Raw genomic sequence first — 22,969 nt, forward strand, 5'->3', positions numbered from 1 at the left:
CTCCCTATATCTCTCTTTAACTCGCTCCCTTCATCTCTATGTCTCTCCCGACATTATTCAGTGGTATTCAATTCCCAAGCTCCCCAGCAGCCCACCTGACACGGTGTCCTCTGCATCCCTCCAGCGCTGGGGAGCCTCGGGGGAGAGGGGTGGGGGGGTACAAATCACAGCCGCACCGAACCCGAGTCTCACAAGCCTCTACGAGCGCCACTCAAACGGCTCTAAGAGGAGCTTATTCCCTTCTACTGTCTGCAGCCCTCCCTCTTTCTCTAGCCCGCCTGCGCGCTCGCTCGCTCTCTCTCTCTCTTGCTCTGCTTATAGCGCTGCTCGCTGCTCAGAGGCTGGAGCAAAGAACGATCACATTTCTTCAGCATAAACAGCTGTGGTCTGATTGGCTGGATGGGAGCAGGGGAGGCATCAATGGAGCCAGCAACACTCCAGCAGTGGCTGCTGGCAGAGTGCGGACATAAAAGTAGGTCTCAGCTGGTTCTACCACTACAGAAAGCCATAGAAAAGAAAGAAAGAGGGGGAGAGGAAGAAAGAAAGAGACTACCTCTTTCTGAGCGCAGGAAGGAGGGAGGCCACAAGTGTTTCCTGTTGTGCAGCCAAGGAGAGCGACTTGCGAGGACGTCACACAGCGTTCACACTCCTCCAGGGCATCGGCACAGCCTGCCAAGGAAATACACTCCTTTCAGACACCCAGAAAAGGAGGAGCAGGAGAAGGATCAGGACGAGAACAACACAAAGACTACTCCGTGTGTTCACTCTCAGTCACAGATCAAATCAAATCTTATTGGTTGCATACACATATTTAGCAGATGTTATTGCTGGTGAAGCGAAATGCTTGTGTTCCTAGCTCCAACAGTGCAGTAATTTCAAACAATTCACAACAATACACACAGATCTAAAAGTAGAAGAATGGAACTAAGAAATATATATATGTGATGGGATGTATAGGCATTATAGACATTATGGACAGTACGTGGATAGAATATTTAGTATATCTGTAGAATACATAGGATAGAATAGTAAATATACAGCAATAGTTGAATAGGATGGAATTGCCTAGAATACAGAATATACATATGAAATGAGTAAAACAATATGTAAACATTATTAAAGTGACCAGTGATTCCATGTCTATGTACATAGGGCAGCATCCTCAAAGGTGCAGGGTAGAGTAACCAGGTGGTAGCCGGCTAGTGACAGTGATTACATTTCAGGCCAGGGTACTGGGCGGAGGCCGGCTAGTGACAGTGATTACATTTCAGGCCAGGGTACTGGGCGGAGGCCGGCTAGTGACAGTGATTACATTTCAGGCCAGGGTACTGGGCGGAGGCCGGCTAGTGACAGTGATTACATTTCAGGCCAGGGTACTGGGTGGAGGCCGGCTAGTGACAGTGATTACATTTCAGGCCAGGGTACTGGGCGGAGGCCGGCTAGTGACAGTGATTACATTTCAGGCCAGGGTACTGGGCGGAGGCCGGCTAGTGACAGTGATTACATTTCAGGCCAGGGTACTGGGCGGAGGCCGGCTAGTGACAGTGATTACATTTCAGGCCAGGGTACTGGGCGGAGGCCGGCTAGTGACAGTGATTACATTTCAGGCCAGGGTACTGGGCGGAGGCCGGCTAGTGACAGTGATTACATTTCAGGCCAGGGTACTGGGCGGAGGCCGGCTAGTGACAGTGATTACATTTCAGGCCAGGGTACTGGGCGGAGGCCGGCTAGTGACAGTGATTACATTTCAGGCCAGGGTACTGGGTGGAGGCCGGCTAGTGACAGTGATTACAGTTCAGGCCAGGGTACTGCGCGGAGGCCGGCTAGTGACAGTGATTACAGTTCAGGCCAGGGTACTGGGCGGAGGCCGGCTAGTGACAGTGATTACATTTCAGGCCAGGGTACTGGGCGGAGGCCGGCTAGTGACAGTGATTACAGTTCAGGCCAGGGTACTGCGCGGAGGCCGGCTAGTGACAGTGATTACAGTTCAGGCCAGGGTACTGGGCGGAGGCCGGCTAGTGACAGTGATTACAGTTCAGGCCAGGGTACTGGGCGGAGGCCGGCTAGTGACAGTGATTACATTTCAGGCCAGGGTCCTGGGCGGAGGCCGGCTAGTGACAGTGATTACATTTCAGGCCAGGGTACTGCGCGGAGGCCGGCTAGTGGTGACTATTTAACAGTCTGATGGCCTTGAGATAGAAGCTGTTTTTCAGTCCCTCTGTACCTGCTTTGATGCACCTGTACTACTGACCTCGTCTTCTGATGTGCCTCCTCTGCTGGCCCTCAGTGCCCATGTCCTACTCCACTGACAGGGGTTCACTTTTAGACACATAGTCCTGTGTGTGGGTGAATGTGCTATGTGTCACAGTGATCTATGATGTGGGTGAGTGTCATTACTCAGCTGTGAATATTCCCATCCAGCCACTCTACCCCTGTCTGCACTGACACCCAGCTAGGGGCCAATTACACTGTGAACCATTAGTGAAGGGGGGGGGGGATCGGCACCGTTGCATATCGGGATAATATTTTTGACGATATATGACAATATCACAATATATATTTTTTGCGCTAATTGGCTGTACCTGCACCAAAACGACAGTGTTTTCCCTTCATAGCCTGTTCTCCATCTTCTTTTTAAATAGGGAGCCCATTTGTTTTCAGCACTTTTATTTCCATGACTGATCAACACTTGTTTTCTCATGGCTCTCTCTTGTCCCTCTGCAGCAATGTGTTTGGAACATTGAATCTCAATAAAATCACAGCATCGAATCGCAACACATATCGTATCGGCACTGAAGTATCGTGATAATATTGTATCGTGAAGTCCCTGGCAATTCCCAGCCCTAGAAATCACCACTTTAATCAAAGAAAACACTGTTGTTTAAAGAAAGCAAATACGACAAGAATCTACAATTAGATGTGTGCAGGGTTTTCCTTTCTTCGTTTAAGGAACGTTTGTCACAAGGCACAAGAGGAAGAATAAAACTAGTCGCCATATTTTTCTACTAATTCTCTCTCTTTTAAAGGGTCTTCTCACTTTCATTAGCCTTGAACAGCTTGCTATCACTTCACAGTTGGCTACAGTCACAGAGCACATTTGCAGCTGTTATAATGCCATCTGACGCTCATTTTCTCCAGATGCCCGGCCGCCCCTAGGCAAACATGGGCCATAACACTAGAGGAAGGCAACAGAAGTCACATTCTGTTGGCCCAGCGCTAGCTCAACAGAGCTAGCTCAACAGAGCTAGCGCTGGGCTAACAGAGTGACAGAGTCGCCTTGTAGAGTGACCTTGTAAAGTGTCAGAGTCGCCTTGGTTACCAGTGTTGTTTCCTCCTCCTTCCACTGCTGCTCCAGGGGAGGTGTAGTCAGCACCACATGCCGCCACCCCCTCCTTCCTCCTCCCTCCTCTCCCTCCCCTCCCCTACACTGCCTCCTGGCTCCGCAGGTGCACATGTACAGCTAATAGGGGAAACCACAGAGCAGGTTGAGTGTTTAGCAGGGTGAGCCACTGAACCCAGTCGGCCCATTTAAGTGTGTGCGGTGCACGGAGCACGGTGCTGGTGACACGGCCACAGCTCAGGCTGAATAATTCAAAGGGCCCCAGTCACATACACACTGCTGGGGATTACACACACGCATTACATAGAGATTCTGTACTGTAGAGGGGTGAACCTGAACACAGTCACCTGTGTCGGTGCTGTTTTTGTTATTGTGATCACATGATTGTGAAGATTTCAAGCCATGGTCAGGCTCCTGTCTGTGCAACGGTGCTATTTTCAGTTACAGACATTTCCGTGGCATCAGATGTAGGATGCAGGTGTCTGAGTGTTCTGATTGTTAAGTGAACACATTTCTAGCAAGCCACACCACAGACCTAACCACCCATTGGAATATAACCTGGATAAACAGTCTCAAAATGTACACATCATACAACTACACAGTCACAATGTCCCCATCTCTGACCCACCTCTCTAACCAGTTGACCCGTCTGACCATCTCATACGTTTGAAGACGTTGTTTGGACCCACAATGAAAAAGTGTGAGATCAAAGGGACCGACTAGTCTGAAGGTCATTCAGATGCTTGGACCTTTGAGTCATCATGACTCATTGGTGCAACTGGAAATCATTCTTCTAGTAATCAGAACACCATCTCTTCCTCACACACATATAAACACACACATGCACGCGCACACACGCACGCACGCACGCACACACACACACACACACACACACACTAACAAACAGTTATTCTATAATATAACTCACATAATCTTACTTGTGATATTGTTTCTCTTTAATTCTTTTTCTATTTCTATTCATTCTTCTTACGTTTTTTGTTAAATTATTTTAGTAAATACTTTAACACCTATTTTTCTTAAAGCCTATTGTTGGTTAAGGGCTTGTAAGTACGCATTTCACTGTAAGGTCTACCTGTTGCATTCGGCGCATGTGACAAATAACATTTGATTGGAATTGATTTGATTACGTGGGAGTCCCCATGTAGATTGGGATGGGGGACAACAGACAGAGGTTAGAGCGTGAGACAGACAGATTACTCAGAGGATTTAGAGGAGGCCAGACACCGCTCAGGTATGAGTCACTGCCATCTTCCCATCACTGAAGAGTGTATATGGAGGCCAAGATACTTAGGACCCTATGCGCAGTAATAACCTAGCACCCCAGTCTCCTGAGCTATACACTACACATAATACACGCAGAACCACAAGGTTTAGATATCATGGCCTTTCCTTCCCTCTCTGGGATATCAAGTCATTTAATGTGTTGTCCTTTGAAACTACAACGTGAGAGTGAATCTTCCACAATGACAAAGATGCAAAGTGGACCACCTCTTTCCAGGCTGTGTGTGTCCCGTGTTCTGTGTGTATTCAGGGCTGTAGCTCAAAGGCAGAGAGGGACAGGAGCCGACAATGTATTTACCCCACCACAGAAGGTGTGACTGTATCATTAACCCGCAAGTGCCAAATGATCCACAGTGTCTCTGCACAGTACCGGAAAGCCTCTTATGGTTATATTGGGACTGATGAATCTACAGTAGCGCTGAAAGAAAGTTTCACGATAGGCCAGCTCCCTAACCAGAGGCACAAAACAGAAACCGTCCATACACAAAGAGATGGGTAGAGTTCTTCATTCACTGCTAAGTGCCTATTGTTAAAATTGTGCAATATCATATTATTCCAGGCTCACAACCTCTCCGTCCTCCTCTCACAGTCAGTTTGCTGGTACAGCGGAAGACACACTACAATGTATGTGCAGTATGATAAAAGATATCCCATTCCTCTCCTACGACGCTGCTGTGGGACAGATTATACCGTATGTAGGTTGGTCTTTCAGAATGAATTCCCAGTGCTTGATGGATATCTACAGTGCAGCTCTACTGCTCCCTGCCTTTGGCTGGTGGTGGCTAACCTGAATTATATCCATTCAGTCATATCATGCTCAACAAAGGTGAATTACAATGATGGGACTGTAGGTTATAGCTGTATCTGCAATAAAGCAATGTAGGATATCTAAATGAAGGTATTGTAGGATAAACAGATTCAAATCTACATGTACCACCGGGTGATATAGGCCTCAATTGCGGTACCATGTTAATAGGCTGTTACCATGGAGGCAAAGGGTTGAATGTCTCATGGGAGAACCTGTTGCATGTTGATGGATAGTTCTGCTGTGCTGATTTAAAAACAAACACCAGTCACTGTCGTGATGACAGACTGAAATATGGAGTGACAATATGTACAGTTTGAGGACACACCAGGTAAATGGGTTCAATTGGGTCAAGCATAATAACAGCAAGACAGTTTAGACTGATACTAGATGCACAAGAGAACTGACCTCTCTAGAGTACCTTCCAATAAAAGCCTTTGAAATATTTGCTTTCTATGAGGAAAATATGATAATAGAAATGCATGTTGAGCAAATGGTTGAGAGGAAATAACATTTAGGCTACTGAACAAAATAAACAAGCAAAGCAGAAAATTATAACTCTTAACATCACTAGCTCTGTGCATTGGCTAAAAGCTGGGTACTATGATGCATACATAACCCATGCCTAGTCCATGCGTAATATATGTCTAATTAATAGGCTCCAAGTCTGACTTACGAAACATGAATAAAGTCACTTTTTTTCATGTTAATATTGTATTTTCAACAAAAAGACGGAGACGATCAGCGGCAGAGAACCCCCTTGATGGGCCCCGATCTTGACGGCGAACACGTCATGGAACATTCCCGGAACGGGCCAGCGTACCACCCACCATCCCTCTCATAGACACACACACGTTCAAGCACAGAAACATACGACGTACATAGAATTACAGACCACAACAGTCAACACGGATACAACACTATGTACAGATAGGTGACAATGACAGAGGGGTGTACATGGCCTTGACTGTTCTGCAGAGAGAGAGAAAAACACAATCTTCCTGCCATGAATCCTGCTTCATACTGTAGCTAGGTTTTACAAGCCGTTTGCCCGCTGCATTGGCTGTGCAAATTCCTTAGGATATTACGCAACATTCCTAATCTGCATGCAAAGCACTGGGTATTCCCCACATAGCTATCGTAATAAATAGAACAAACACTATAGATTTTTCGTTGCAAAACAACGAAATTGTACACTGGAAGTCAACTGACAGCTTCTATTTAGTCACTTACCGTGTCACACTTCAGGTGCCGTGCAAAAACCCACGTCCGGTAAAATCCCAAATAAATTACAACCTATGACAACGCTCTTGACACTTCGCTAATTGTCGGATAAAAGCCTCCAAGACTGAAGAGTGAAAAATTAAACAAGAATTAGCACCAAAAAAAGATCGACTTCCGTATGACTATTCTAAAGCCTTATGCTGCTACTAAATGAAGACACCTTGTGAGTAAAACATCCTCCTCGACACGATTTTTCAGTTTGTGAGGAAGACGCCGAAGCTATTATTCCTGGCACAACTTCCCAGAATAGAACATCTGAGAGAGGGAGAGGGGAGAGCGAAAGACAGAGGTAGAGAGAGAGGGAGTGAGTGACAGTGTTTGGTGCGTGACGTCATCGGATCCCCCAGCTCGGCCCAGAGAGAGAGGCAGAAGCCATGGAGCGAAGCAGTGTGAGGAGGGTGAGGGACAGGGAGAATCCGGCCCCGTCCTCCTTTCAACGGAGCTCTGCACAAAGGGAACTCCCTCAGCGGCGCGCCCGGGGACGTGACACGCAAACAGACAGAGTACATTTCATGCGAGGCCCAATTTGATGTATTTTCATTCATTTATTCTGGCCTCTATTCATATAAAAATATGTATCTAGCATATCTTATAAAATACCATGGTGCAATTACTGTGTGCCTGCCACTACAGTCACTGTTGCCACAGTGAATGTAATTCAATATAGGTGTAAACGCTCTTTATTCTCAGGGTACACTATGCAACCCGTTTATTTAGTCTGCCTCTTCCTATGTTCCAGTGAAAATGATTCTCTACATGCAGTGGGGGTTCAAGCTTGTATGGCTCCCTGGGCGAACCTCCCCCTTCAGCCGCCCCCCTCCCCAAAAAAAAACGGTCATTTTTATTCAGACATTTGTAACAACACAAATAAATAATCATAACATTTAAAACTATATAAATATAAACATATATCAAAAAGAAGAAACAGAGACAAATAGACACAAGTTTGTGTTGATTTGGCACTGAGCATCAATACATTACCCTTCCCCCAACACTGTCAACCAAGAGCCAAGACTAAACCAGTTCACCTTGGTGGTGTGCAGACTGGTTTTATATTATTTTTAACGATTTCCAGCAAACCAGAAAAAAAATCAACAATATGTCTGTGAAACTATATATTCACAGTATTATGAATGAATTGTGTTTTATTTGGTAGCATTTCGTAGTGTGACTGATTTGACTAATTGCATTAGTACTGTACAAAGTTAGAGGTGAGCTATTTGATATATTCCCCTGTTCCCCCTACCTCGGGCTTCCAATGGGGAGACCTGAGGTCAACCTACCCCCGCCCCCCTCCCCATCTCATACCTCTGAGTGGGAGACCTTCCCAGGCAGTAGCCTGCCTAGCTCACCAACTAGAATCAGGGCTCCCACTCCGACAAGGTTAATTGACCCACAGTTCCACACAGTGACATTATATCATCGACGTGACGTGCAAATGCGCGATAGAAAACCGGTCACGTAAATGTCACCATTCCACTTTTTTTTTGTGCGGGCGCCCCGGGAAAATGCCGCGCTGGGTCGGCTATACCTAAATCCGCCACTGTCTACATGAGAGTACACGCTTCTCTTTGAGCTGTATACTTCAGGAACCCCTTAAACAATTACAGAATGTGTTAGGCAAGTAAATTGAAAAGTCCATTCATTATCAACAGTCTACGGCAGTCCATTGGTAGTTCAAAAGCAAAAGGACAAAGTGAAGGGAAATGAAGAGGCCTATGGGTGCTAATGGTTTCATCTGCATGAGACTATGGTCACCATGCATTATAAAAACAGAATAACACCCGGTGCTACTTATGTAGCCTATGTTAGACTGCATGTGCATCAATAGAACAACAATAGGCTCACCCTATATTATCTGAAGCTGAAACCCAATAGAATCACAGGGTAGTTACAAAGGTAAGTGTAACGTAGGTATTAGGGACATAGCCTTGCTGGCCAAAGTCCTCACATAGGGTATTCCAGTCATTTCGATAGCCCTAATTATTCAAACACAAAATTATTGATTTGACTCTAGATATTATCGCAAGAGTGAATGTCTATAAATAACCAGACCACCACAACAGCCATCATGAGACATCCAGTAAACTCATCCTCTTTTGGTAAACACATGAGCCAGTCCTTAGGAGCGAGGTAACACAACTCCTCAATGAAAGTGAGTGTGTCTAATACAGCCTATGCTTTCTTTGGCCTGGGCCCTGGTACTGTGTGTGTGTGTGTGTGTGTGTGTGTGTGTGTGTGTGTGTGTGTGTGTGTGTGTGTGTGTGTGTGTGTGTGTGTGTGTGTGTGATGTGTGTGTGTGTGTGTGTGTGTGTGTTGTACATATATAGAGTTAAGTGGATTATCAGCTAGAACAAGAGTGGCTTACAGTCTCTGGTAGCTCATGGCCATATCATATCAGCTGTGGCTTGGGACTCCCCATGGAGACCTCCTCTCTGTAATCTTTAGAAAGCCATTCCCAAGGGAGATCAGCTCCCATGGCCCTAAACAAACTGTCTTTAAATCATGGCTGGTCTTCTAGGAGTAATATTGTCATACTGCTCAAGGGCTGACTAGTAAGAGATAGTGTGCCTATACGTCAATATGACTCACATGCATAAATACATGACACATAAAAAAGCTAAACGTTATCCAACTTAACATTTTAAATACGTTAACCAGCACTGCTACTAAACCCCTTTAAACTATCTCTGGTGAAACAACACCAAGAGAAATAACCTGTCCTCTTGACCACAAAAGGCATGTTAGAACAGTGTCTTTCCTCTGGGTTATCTAACATCGTTGGTACAGTATTCCTAGAAGGTGATGTCAAAGCTGCTGGTACGAGTACCTGCAAGAGTCTCATATTTTGACATTCATCCAAGGACCCCTGAGGGTATTCCCACAGATCAAGTTTTTTGTACTCTGACTTAGTCACTGAAACGTAATGGCCCAAGAACCAAGCAGGTGATGATACTTGTTAAAACACGGTGACTAATTTTATTATGAATGTCTAAAATATTTTAAATTGTAACCGCATATTAATTATACATAATCACAACAAATGATGATACTATGGCCTTTACTGTTACATACTTCGAGCTCCTACTCATTAAGCTAATTTGTAACTGATCCTGAGACAAGCCCCTTGAATGTCTTCTTCACTGTGTAATGGCTTAGATAGAACACAGCATGTCCATTGAAGGCCTGTCCGCTACATTCACAACACATTGTACACAGTCAAACAGGCCACTTCCTGAAGCACACAGAGGCACTGGAGACCATTTCCATGCCTGTTGTCCTGCTGCAGTATCATCGAAAGCATTATAAAGTTCCTCAGAACAATGCACACGCACGCACACACACACACACACACACAAACATTCTTGCCCTCAGGCACATGTCCAGTGGCTGCAACCAGTGCCTCTGAAACAATGAGGTCTCGACAGCTGATGTATTGTCAGTGCTTACTCACTGGGCATGGGCACCACACTCTCAGGCTCCACACCTAGTTGTACCCAGCAATAATCTGCTGCTATTGTGCAAGTTCAGCTCCTCTGATTAGCTCTAACACTCAGTGCTGTGTCACACATTCCCTGGAATCCCAGCTTCGCTTCACCTCTCTCTCTCTCTCTCTCTCTCTCTCTCTCTCTCTCTCTCTCTCTCTCTCTCTCTCTCTCTCTCTCTCTCTCTCTCTCTCTCTCTCTCTCTCTCTCTCTCTCTCTCTCTCTCTCTCTCTCTCTCTCTCTCTCTCTCTCTCTCTCTCTCTCTCTCTCTCTCTCTCTCTCTCTCTCTCTCTCTCTCTCTCATAAGGATATACTGTACATGTGCTACACTATGACAAAGGTCATTTTGTATGAGTGATAAGGCAGGGCACTAACGCAGCATGACTGGTGGCCACTGGTGAATCCTCAAGGAAGAGCTGCTTTCATCTCTTGCTCCCAGGCTGTAAAACAGTCAGTAAAAACTGCACTAGGCTGATGGGTGACTATGATAAAACAACCCAGGTTTCTTTACACATACCTGAGAAAGGGACAACACTTCTCACTGATAGGATAGACAAACACATATGAAACATATTCAATTCAATTCAATTGTTATTATTGAATGGGGTAGTATTTTCACTTTTGCATACCAAGAGTTGTCAGTTTAGTCAACACTATTGTTTGAATGGCAGTTGCATAATTGTGTTGAGTCACGAAATAGCAAACCAAATGGAAAATGTTATCAAAAATGACACTTAGCGTGCCGTACATTCGATAAAAGGCCTGTTGAAAGCCTCTCAGATAGGTAACTGTAATGTCTTCACTCTTTTACCAGACAGAGGTAAACCAAGACCCCTAGTGGTCAAACTAGAATACTGTCTCTGACCTTAAGAGTTCCTGTTGATTGAAGTTCAAAGTAGGTACAGAGCAGACAGTCTGTGTTACTAGAGAAATCCCAAACAGTGTCAGCATGCCTGATCTGACTTCTCCTGATACAACTTAAAATGTCAGAAATAAAATAATCACCTCATCAATTGATGATAGGTTGATAGCTGTTCACTTCTGTTCACTTACTAAAGTTCGAGTGCTCCAAGAATCAAACTATATATAAATCAAAATATGCTCTTGGCTATTATTTCCTTGTAGTTTTTGTGAGTGAGAGAATGTTTTGACTTACCCATCAAGGTTGTGAGGTCAGAGACACGCACCCCTGTTCTGGGAGCCAGTGTACCCCCTCTTCCTCGGAAATGGGTCGATCTTGTTTTTTTATTTCCAACCTCCGGACACTGGGGCTCTTGTTGCCTAGGCAAAGTTTCCCACAGTGGAACATTTCGGGAGATAAAAAGCCGGCTACTGCCAGCACCTCTTAAACTCCTGGGACTGCGCTGTGTTTGAAGTAGGAAACTGACAGAAAGTGACAGAAAGTGGTAATACATAGCAGCCTGGCAGAGGGATGCTTTCCACCCAGGACTTGGCAGCTTGTTCTGCTTGCCTGGGATCAGCCGGGTCAACATATTCTCCAAATTACAGGACACAGCCACTGATCCCGTTATGATTTCTCTTTCCTGTCACATAGTCCCATGCCGGAGTTCCCATCCCTTCCATTTAGGATTGTTTAACCTTCATCTACAATACATAGAGTTTATTCTAAGAGTTTATTCTACATAGTGTTTATTCTAGTCTGCCACTACACTGTGATAAATCCCCTTCAGATCTACAGGTATCGGTCTATCTGTAATATTCAACAGTGTGAATATGACATTTTCTCATATCTGGTTTAAACAAGCTGATCTCTTCTCACATGATACACAAGCTTCAACGTGGCTGCTGTGAAATCAGAACAGTCTAGGCAATAGGACCCTCTTAGATCATTTACGTGATTTAGTCTAGACAAAATAATTGAACATGGCACCCATCGTTGCAATCCTCTCAGTGAGCATGTAAAGCATGATACTGCAAGGCTTTAAAGTCACTTCCAAAGACAATGTTAATTGCAGACTGAGCAGAACCAATTCCAGGCTGAGATGTTTTACAGGTGGTGATTAAGCTTGCTGGCATATAGCTGAGACACAGTGACATGCCAGTTTAATCTCTATACCTTTCAGCACAGTCATATATTTTCCCTGAGCTCAGGCAGGAGCTGGACAAATGAAATTGTTTTAATCTATGCGTAGTAAAATTGTGTGCACTGCAGACGACCCTTCCTGATGGCAAGAACGGCAGCTCATAACCGGCAACAGCGGCCAGTATACTTTTAGCTAATGAGATCTCTCTGTTTATTATCCAGATGGGATTGGTAAATGGGCTGTAATGTCCTACTGTGGCTGTGGAGGGATAGCCCTGACCGACAAAATACATATTTTCTATATTAATATCACCCGGTCGCTGTGAATAATATTTTCCACAAAGTGATTGCTCTTTCCATTTGGACAAATCCCCGTTTTATTAGGAACTTTGTTGTGTAAATAATAAGGAGAGGCCATACTAGTAGCCCAGTAATTGAACAGACAGAGAGCCAGCACAGTCCAGCTCCGCTAGGTAAAAGATAAGGTTCTGTCCTTATACAGACACCACAGAAGGTTTGATGTAACAGGCAGGTTATGAGAATGCTATTTCCATTCAACCCTCACCTGTCAGTGTCCCTTTGTGGCCCATTCCGTGCCACCTTTGTTTGTCTCTGAAGCTTTTACAGCCTGGTGTTTGTGCAAGCTACACTTTCTTTTTGTGGCGCTCTTGCGTAATCAGCCATTCTCCTGCACAAACACACGTGTTTACCTTCCTATTGGCAGCCTCCGGCCTTTTCACACCTCTCCATCAAAATCCAAGGGTATAGACACGCTCCTCTGTCAATGCCTCGCTCCGTTCCTCACAACAGGTGCATGGCTGAGGCCCCTCTCCTCTGGTGTCAGCCTATAAAGAAATCAACTAAACGTGGACATTTTGGCATGGCCATGGGTCCAGGAATATGATACTGTGAGCTTTATTCAGAAACGACATCCTTTAAACACTGTCATCAGGATGATGCTGAAAGCAGACAGAAGTAGGTGCAACATGCAACACTCCCATTCAGGCCAGTCAGAGTCTTGGGGACAATTAGCGTTCTGCTCTGCCGTGCGTCTCATGACATCTTTATCTCATCAAATGATCCATTCTAATCAGAACACATGAGGCAGGCAGGGAGACCCTTGGCAGTGCTCTTTATCACTAATCCTACCCCCCACAAGGTTAGTGATACTAATTTCACTTGGGTGCAAAATACAGACAAACATGAAAGCCATGATCAAAGTCAAAGGCTAAAACCATAAAAACCATCATCCGTTTCAAAATCGAAAAACACTCACCCTCCTTCAGGATTGTAACGCAGTAATAAACCAACCAAGCGTGCAGCGTATGCACATGGAAGATGTTCCACATTGGGCTGGGCTATAGCCACTACACTTAAAGGACTCATTTATCGGCCATGTTTCCTCATCAAACTGTCTGGGGGTGGGGGGGGGGGGGGTGTTATTATGTAAACCAACCCTGTTTAAAGCTGGATGTATTTGCCCCCGACTAAATAGATAAATAAATATTTATTTATCATTACCAATCTGGATTAAAGCAGTGGTTTACCATGGGGACCTCTAATTACAAAAATTGGGATGGAGGTAAAAGACAGGCACGAGAGAACAGATGTGTGTCCTCGTTCTCCTCATTAGATTGATTGGCCAGACTTTGATGTTTGCAAACAGACACAAACACCCGGGCCAATGGATGCCAGCGTTTGTGCATGGGCATTATACCGAGGCAAACAAACTTAGGGCCTTAATGAGGCTTGGAGGCCTATTTTTAGGCCCTTGACATGATGTGCCAGCTAGCTAGCCAGCCAGCCAGCTCACACAGAGAAAGAGAGAGAGAGAGCTAAGTCACTTGCATGCTGTATTGAAATCTATGGGGCCATAGCGAAAGGTGAGGAGAGGAGAGGTGAGTGAGGGTTTATGTCCTGTGTAGCGCCAGTCAAGACACAGCCTTGCCCTGGCTGCCAGAGGATTAGCCCGACCTTTCCTACACAGCTCAGCTAGTGGGGGATAATGAAAGATGACTTGGATGAGATGGACATCCTCTCGTGTGTTGTTTGTGGAGATTTATCTGAGGCGAGGGGGAGTCATTAAAGACGGATGCTTGGATGAGGACAGATGTCGAGTGGATTAAGGACTGAAATTCCCTAGTTAACCTGATGGGAATTTGTGACAGCCACATTTAGGCTGCACAACATCTATGGCGTAATCCCAGTCTGGTTCTTGTAGTGTGTTGGGTATCTACAGTCAACATAGAATGAACGACATATTCAAAGAGGAAGAACAGAGAAAGAAAGGCCACGGTATGTGGATGTGATAGACAGAGTCTGGAGTGCTAAACCCACAACTACTGGCCTTTATAGGCCCGCCATAAAACAATACTCAAAACTGTTCCACTGCTTTAACATGCCAATGGTTATACTCCTAGATCATATCCAAACATGAGACGGAGCCCATGCTGTGTTCACCCAGCACAGAAGCCTCTCGCTAGCCAATACATCCCAGTGAGAAGAGGGACGATTTCGGCTGTATCCACCGAGTGCACTGAGAGTGCAGAGCAAACTGGATGAGTGTGCAATAGCTAGCTGCGAATCAGCTCCTCTACTTTAAAGCAGGCGGTGACACTGGAAACTCTCAAGCAAACACCCCACGGCTAACCACAAACCGTCAAAAGCCAGCGCATGCACTCCAGCAGACCCCTGCAACTCTGCAGCAGGCCAAGAACACTTGCAGAACAATTGAGTTTTCTGCACTCTACATGAAGTGAATGTTCCTGACAGAATGTTTTAGTAACTCAGTGTATTAGATCCAAAATGTCGAAATTATGCATTTATGGTAGTTGGGAGCTTTTGTGTTACCGAATGAGGCAGGACTCATATTCAGACCCACAAAGCATCTCACCAGGGTTATACCAGGATAGGCCATCCATCCATACCATCTCTGCCTGCCTGCCCAAGTCAGCCTTCCAATCTTGTGCTGACTTTGGGGGGGACCGAGGCCAGAAGCTGTAATCCCCAGTTCTCTATCCTCTTAATAGCTGGGATTGGAAACCATTTGTCTGTCTCTAGCGAGGGATTTTTATAGAATAAACCTCTGTAGCTGCCTTATCGTAACTTAATACTGATTTTAACAGGGGGGAGAGTTAGTCTGCCGCTGCCTGACATCTCTCAAAAAGCTTTGAGACTGGAGCTGGCAATTATAGATTACGGTAATACTGTGTGAAGCAGTCAATGTGTCAGTGGGAAAAACCTAGGTGTTTTTCTGTTCCGGAATGGTGTCTGATCTGATGCGCTTGATGCCCTCTTATTTCCCAGGCCTATTCTCTTAGCTCTGAAGAGTCACGCAACACTTTGATGTTCTTCTGGTCATGCCCTCAGTCCCCTAGTGGTGCTTTGCTTTGGTTAAAGTACTGTACTTTTACGGGATCAATAAAATATGAAAACCCAGTGACGGAATTAATAACACAATATCTAATTTATAACAGCCTTGGGATCCTGAAGACTGCCAATAAAGTAGTAAACAGATATAATCTAAGCACCATCAGTTGGCCTTGTGTCCTAGAGACCATTGTAGAGTTGTAAAACGCTTCTAGTAATAGTAAGCTACCTGCCAAAGGCAGTTAATTATAACATATCAGAAAGTCTCGGCTGGAGCAACAAACCTCTGTAACTGCCTCTATCCTGAAACAGAATGTAAGTATGTCAGAAGGAAGACAGTGTTTTTTTATTCAATTGGAGGGACAAGCAGTCGAGTCTTGTGTTAGAACACAATGTTAATTTTGTGTTGCCATTTTTTATTGTTTAAAAGCACCCAAGTGAAAAATATTTAGTTACAATAAATTGTTGAGCACATTTGAACTATATGCATGTGCAAAGATGCAATGTGAATACATTAGCATTATTCCACTATTATACTAGTGTAACAGTTTAGACCGTCCCCTCGCCCATACCCGGACGCGAACCTGGGACCCTCTGCACACATCAACAACAGTCACCCACGAAGCATCGTTACCCATCGCTCCACAAAAGCCGCGGCCCTTGCAGAGCAAGGGGAACCACTACTTCAAGGTCTCAGAGCAAGTGACGTCACCGATTGAAAGGCTATTCAGTGCTCCCCACCGCTAACTAAGCTAGCCGTTTCACATCCGTTACACTAGACTAGCCAAAACCATTGACCAGACTATAAAGACATCATTGAAGGAGCCTCTGTATGTATGCAGAGCATCACATAGTGGTCTGCTCCTCCTCGTCTTGGAGAGGCTGCGTTCTGTTTCTATGGCAACACCCCTCCTCCTCATCCCTTTCCTCACGTTCACATCTCGTACGCAACCTCCTCTGTCTGATTCCCTTCTCCGAGGCAACGACCCCCCTGCACTGTGCGAGACCCGCAGCATCAATCTGACAGGAGGATATAGCAGGAGACGAGACAAGGACACGGAGAAAAAACATGGCGCTCATCCCATCTCAGGTGCTAAGGGTAGCCATTCTCCTGTCCTATTTCTCCATCCTCTGCAATTATAAAGCAATTGACATGCCCGCGCATCAAACATATGGCGGGAGCTGGAAGTTTTTAACATTCATAGACCTGGTAAGTGTAATATTGTTCTCTAGACCGAAGCCTGGTCATTCAGAAATGCTAGCACGTCATGGTATGATATGCTACAGTCAGTGTCCTACCTCCAGTTGTTGATACCGCCCACCCTCAGTTGCGAAACGGGCCTGCTGTGTTATTAGGCTGTCAGCTACAATATGTTTTGTTTCTTCCAGCGCTGTACAGACTCCTCAATTTTTTGGGCAAGTGTTACGGTCATTAAAAGCTCACACCCACTAAAAAGGCTCCCCCTCTTCTCGGCTGCTGATGCGCGCAAGTCAGTTGCCTTTTTTTGTTGCAACATTGGAATCACATGAATCACAATTATTAAGGAACCATCCGTGGCCCGTGGGTACCCGAGATGATGTGATTAGGATAACGACATCCCGAGCTCAAATGATTCCCCTGTTAGATCACACAGCCTTTATTTTAAGAGAACGTTGTTTGGATAGTAAAAAACCTTCTATGAAAACACCCAGGATGTTTTCTTTATCTCACTGTCTGTGATTTGCTCTTCTTTTTTCTAGGAATAGTTGCACTCTTGTTTTCTGAAATACATTTTCACATTTTGCTTACTCTATAAGTATATGTACACGCACACGCACGCACACACACACACACACACACATATATATTTAGATCCTGATGTTCTGTCAGTTTTTCAACAGATGACTCATGTTTTCCACATTAGAAGCCCACTGCTGAGCCATTTTACTACTATTTTTATGGCAATGGCGCTAAATGCAATAACAGCAATAAACATGTTTTGTTATTGTGCATTACAACATCTAGTTTAAGCCGATCATATAAATCCTGACAACAAAGTTTGTGTGTCGCGCGTGCATGCGCATGTTTGTGCATGTGTGTGTTTACTATTTAGTCATGATTCTGTCTTTAGTCATGATGAATTACTGCCGTGATGATAAAAACGCCAATGTGACGTGAATATGCCAACCCCAGGAATAGTACTTAGATTTAGCTCCCAATTTACTGTAATGAAAATGTGCAATGTCCTACTACTTATGACGGATTCTCTCATTCTTCTGCTTATTAGTTTTATTTTTCTCAGGAATCAAAGCGTGTAGCTACTCCCCAGTGGTGGAAAAAGTACCCAATTATTATACTTGAGTAAAAGTAAAGATACTTTAATAGAAAATGACTCAAGTAAAAGTGAAAGTCACCCAGTAAAATACTACTTGAGTAAAATTCTAAAAGTATTTGGTTTTAAATATACTTAAGCATCAAAAGTAAATGTAATTGCTAAAATATACTTAAGTGTCAAAAGTAAAAGTATGAATAATTAAAAATTCCTTATATTAAGCAAACCAGACATCACCATTTTCTTGTTTTTGTGATTTATGGATAGCCAGGGGCACACTCCAACACTCAGACATCATTTACAAACGAAGCATGTGTGTTTAGTGAGTCCGCCAGATCAGAGGCAGTAGGGATGACCAGGGATGTTCTCTTGATAAGTGGGTGAAAGGACCATTTTCCTGTCCTGCTAAGCATTCCAAATGTAACGAGTACTTTTGGGTGTCAGGGAAAATGTATGGAGTAAAAAGTACATCATTTTCTTTAGGAATGTAGTGAAGTAAAAGTAAAAGTTGTCAAAAATATAAATAGTAAAGTAAAGTACAGATACCCCAAAAAACTATTTAAGTAGTACTTTAAAGTATTTTTACTTAAGTACTTTACACCACTGCTACTCACACCCCACTGTGAACAGATTTCAGTTCAACATCTAGTTTTGATTTACATTTGGTTGATTTGTAAACTAATCTGTATTCAACATGAAATCAATAGAAAGTGTCACCATGTCATTGGATTTAGGTTAAAAGTTGGGTGAAGAAAATAACGTTTCCCTTACTTTGATGATTCTTCGCAAATCCAAACAGTTTTCTGTGTTTATTCAACCTCATCATATTGATTGTATTATTTTGAAATGACGTGAAAACAACATTGATTCAACCAGTTTTTTTGCCCAGTGGGACACTGGTAGTGGGTAGTTTGCTCTGTTTTAGCTCACACAAATAGGGGCACAAGTAATGAAGGTAACACGATGTGAGGTTGATATGGATTGAGTTTGACATGAAACAGCTAGGCCTTTTGAATAACTGGTTTCGTTTTATTCTATACGTCATCATCATGATTAAGTGTTGCTATATGAAGCAGTTATTATTAGAACAGACAACAAAGAAATATTATCACAGCAAAAGATGCCACTCGCTCGCAGGCTTTAGAATCAGACCTTACTCAGGGCGAATGGGATAGAAGTCTAGTGGAAAACTAGAAACCAGCCACGGTAGCCAGGCCTAACCTCCACGCCTCTGTCTGTCTACACTAATTCTGTTACACTTCACTTGGTTTAGGACCTTGGCTGCCTAGCTGTGATTTTAGCCTGTAGATATGTTTTCATTGGGTCTCAGTCATTCATTATTGAGTGTGGAGTTCAGATGTGGGTTTCCATCGGGGATACATGAGGAGCAGAACACAGGGCTGTCCAGTGGGTTGATACCACCAGTGAGATCTGGCCTTTGTCCACATGAATCAATAGGCAGAACAAAACGTCTAACCCCTGTGCTTGGAGTCAAGTCATATGATCTGAAAAGTTTTGTTGTGGTTTAGCATAGTGCCTCTTCGGATAAAAACTGAGGCACCTAGCAGACAGATTATGAAACTGAGTCATACTTTTGGTTTAAAATGTTCTCTCACTTCCAAGTTGTTAGTTAAATTAATCAGTTTTAAAGGCCCAATGCAGTAACAATTGAGTTTTTCCTGTGTTTTGTATCATATTGTTCAAAAACAAACACTGTGAAAGTGTGAATAAATGTGATCAGAGTTATTTCCAGATAGTTGCTGTTTGAAAATACAATTTACACAGGACCTTCTAATCAGCGGGTTTTACATGGGCAGAGTTTTGACTTGCCAAAATGTATATTTTTTATTTCACCTTTTATTTCACCTACCTTACCAGGTAGGCCAGTTGAGAACAAGTTCAGGTTTACAACTGCAACCTGGCCAAAATAAAGCAAAGCAGTGCGACAAAACACATGGGATAAACAAAAGTACAGTCAATAACAATAGAATATTGTATACGGTGTGTGCAAATGAAGTAAGGAGGTAAGGCAATAAATTGGCCAATAGTGGCAAAGTAATTACAAATTAGCAATTTACACTGGAGTGATACATGTGCTGATGAGAATGTGCAAGTAGAAATACCGGTGTGCAAAAGAGCAGAAAATGAGGGGATGAGGTAGGTAGTTGGTTGGATGGGCTATTTACAGATGGACTGTGTACAGCAGCCGCGATCGGTAAGCTGCTCTGACAGCTGACGCTTAAAGTTAGTGAGGGAGATATAAGTCTAAAACTTCAGTGAACTGGAGGGAAAGGCGGTGTTGAAGGTGTTGGCTTTGGGAATGACCAGTGAAATATACCGGACGGAGCGTGTGCTATGGTTGGGTGTTACTATGGTGACCAGTGTACCTAGCAAAGACTTATAGATGACCTGGAGCCAGTGGGTTTGTCGACGAATATGTAGCAAGGACCAGCCAACGAGAGCATACATGTAGTATATGGTTCTTTGGTTACAAAACGGATGGCACTGTGATAGACTGCATCCAATTTGCTGAGTAGAGTGTTGGAGGCTATTTTGTAAATGACATCGCCGAAGTCAAGGATCGGTAGGATAGTAAATTTTACGAGGGTATGTTTGGCAGCATGAGTGAAGGAGGCTTTGTTTGCAAAAATAGGAAGCCGATTCTAGATTTAACTTTGGATTGGAGATGCTTAATGTGAGTCTGGAAGGAGAGCTTACAGTCTAGCCAGACACCTAGGTATTTGTAGTTGTCCACATATTCTAAGTCAGAACAGTCCAGAGTAGTGATGCTAGTCGGGTGTGCGGGTGCGTGCAGCGATCGGTTGAAGAGCATGCATTTAGTTTTAATAGCATTTAAGAGCAGTTGGAGGCCATGGAAGGAGTGTTGTATGGCTTTGAAGCTCGTTTGGAGGTTTGTTAACACAGTGTCCAAAGAAGGGCCAGACGTATACAGAATGGTGTCATCTGCATAGAGGTGGATCAGAGAATCACCCGCAGCAAGAGCGACATCATTGATATATACAGAGAAAAGAGTCAAACTGGTCGCGATTCGAAATGGTCGGTGATCTGTTTGTTCACTTGGTTTTTGAAGACTTTAGAAAGGCAGGGCAGGATGGATATGGGTCTGTAACAGTTTGTGTCTAGAGTGTCTTCCCCTTTGAAGAGGGGGATGACAGCGGCCGCTTTCCAATCTTTAGGAATCTCAGATGATATGAAAGAGAGGTTGAACAGACTAGTAATAGGGGTTGCAACAATGGCAGCGGATAATTTTAGGAAAAGAGGGTCCAGATTGTCTAGCCCAGCTGATTTGTAGGGATCCAGATTTTGCAGCTCTTTCAGAACACCAGCTGTCTGGATCTGGGTGAAGGAGAAGTGGGGGGGGGGCTTGGGCCAGTTGCTGCTGGTGGTGCAGAGCTGTTGGCCGGGGTTGGGGTAGCCTGGTGGAAAGCATGGCCATCCGTAGAGGAATGCTCATTGAAATTCTAGATTATCGTGGATTTATCAGTGGTGACAGTTTTGCCTGGTCTCAGTGCAGTGTGCAGTTGGGAGGAGGTACTCTTATACTCCATGGACTTTACAGTGTCCCAAAACTTTTGGCAATTAGTGCTGCAACATGCAAATTTCTGTTTGAAAAAGCTAGCCTTTGCTTTCCTAACTGAGTGTGTGTATTGGTTCCTGACTTCACTGAAAGTTGCATATCGCGGGGACTATTCAATGCTAGTGCAGTACGCCATAGGGTGTTTTTGTGCTGGTCAAGGGCAGTCAAGTCTGGAGTGAGCCAAGGGCTATATCTGTTCTTAGTTCTACATTTTTTGAAAGGGGCATGCTTATTTAAGATGTTGAGGAAAGCACTTTTAAAGAACAAACAGGCATCCTCTACTGATGGGATGAGGTTAATATCCTTCCAGGATACCCGGGCCAGGTTGATTAGAAAGGCCTGCTCGCAGAAGTGTTTTAGGGAGCGTTTGACAGTGATGAGGGGTGGTCGTTTGACAGCGGACCCATAACGGACGCAGGCAATGAGGCAGTGATCGCTGAGTTCCTGGTTGAAAACAGCAGAGGTGTATTTAGAGTGCAAATTGGTCAGGATTATATCTGAGGGTGCCCATGTTTACAGATTTGGGATTGTACCTGGTAGGTTCCTTGATAATTTGTGTGAAATTGAGGGCATCTAGCTTAGATTGTAGGACAGCCGGGGTGTTAAGCATATCCCAATTTAGGTCACCTAGCAGTGCGAACTCTGACAATAGATGGGGGGCAATCAATTCACATATGGTGTCCAGGGCACAGCTGGGAGCTGAGGGGGGTCTATAACAAGCGTCAACAGTGAGGGACTTATTTCTGGAGAGATGGATCTTTAAAAGTAGAAGCTCAAACTGTTTTGGCATAGACCTGGATAGTATGACAGAACGCTACAGTCTATCTCTACAGTAGATAACAATTCTGCCCCCTTTAGCAGTTATGTCTTGATGGAAAATGTTGTAATTGGGGATGGACATTTCAGAATTGTTGGTAGCCTTCCTAAACCAGGATTCAGACACGGCTAGGACATCAGGGTTGGCGAAGTGTGCTAAAGCAGTGAATAAAGCAAACTTAGGGAGGAGGCTTGTGATGTTAACATGCATGAATCAAAGGCTTTTACGGTTGCAGAAGTCAACAAATGAGACCTCTTGGAGACACACAGGGCCTGGGTTAACCTCTACATCACCAGAGGAACAGAGGAGGAGTAGGATGAGGGTACGGCTAAAGGCTATAAGAACTGGTCGTCTAGTGCGTTCGGAACAGAGAATAAAAGGAGCAGATTTCTGGGTGTGGTAGGATAGATTCAGGGCATAGTGTACAGACAAGGGTATGGTAGGGTGCGAGTACAGTGGGGGTAAACCTAGGCATTGAGTGACAATGAGAGAGGTTGCATCTCTGGAGGCGCCAGTTATGCTAGGTGCGGTCTCCGCATGTGTGGGGGGTGGGACAAGGGGGCTATCTGAGGCATGTTGAGCAGGACTAGGGGCTTCACAGTAAAATTAAACA

The 22,969-nt window shown here is 44.4% G+C and overlaps 2 protein-coding genes across 4 annotated transcripts in view; one reads left to right on the forward strand and one right to left on the reverse strand.

Annotated features, from left to right (window-relative positions):
• Positions 1-7,076, reverse strand: part of hivep2a (HIVEP zinc finger 2a) — a 96,864-nt gene extending 89,788 nt beyond the window's left edge. The window contains exons 1-2 of one of the 3 annotated variants that reach the window (XM_021611988.2): positions 6,681-7,036; positions 554-669 (exon numbers count right to left, since the gene is read on the reverse strand). The gene's annotated coding sequence lies outside the window, so the exon portion shown is untranslated. Of the gene's footprint in view, positions 1-95; positions 508-553; positions 670-6,680 lie in introns of those variants that run through there. The other 2 variants (XM_021611989.2, XM_021611990.2) reach the window with 2 other exon arrangements.
• Positions 7,077-16,507: 9,431 nt separating this feature from the next.
• Positions 16,508-22,969, forward strand: part of aig1 (androgen-induced 1 (H. sapiens)) — a 68,154-nt gene continuing 61,692 nt past the window's right edge. Inside the window, exon 1 of the mRNA XM_021611994.2 lies at positions 16,508-16,839. Coding sequence (XP_021467669.2) covers positions 16,699-16,839 — 141 coding nt within the window. The 5' untranslated portion in view covers positions 16,508-16,698. The remainder of the gene's footprint in view (positions 16,840-22,969) is intronic.

The sequence above is a fragment of the Oncorhynchus mykiss genome, chromosome 8 (genome assembly GCF_013265735.2).
Source record: "Oncorhynchus mykiss isolate Arlee chromosome 8, USDA_OmykA_1.1, whole genome shotgun sequence".
Lineage (NCBI taxonomy): Eukaryota > Metazoa > Chordata > Actinopteri > Salmoniformes > Salmonidae > Oncorhynchus > Oncorhynchus mykiss.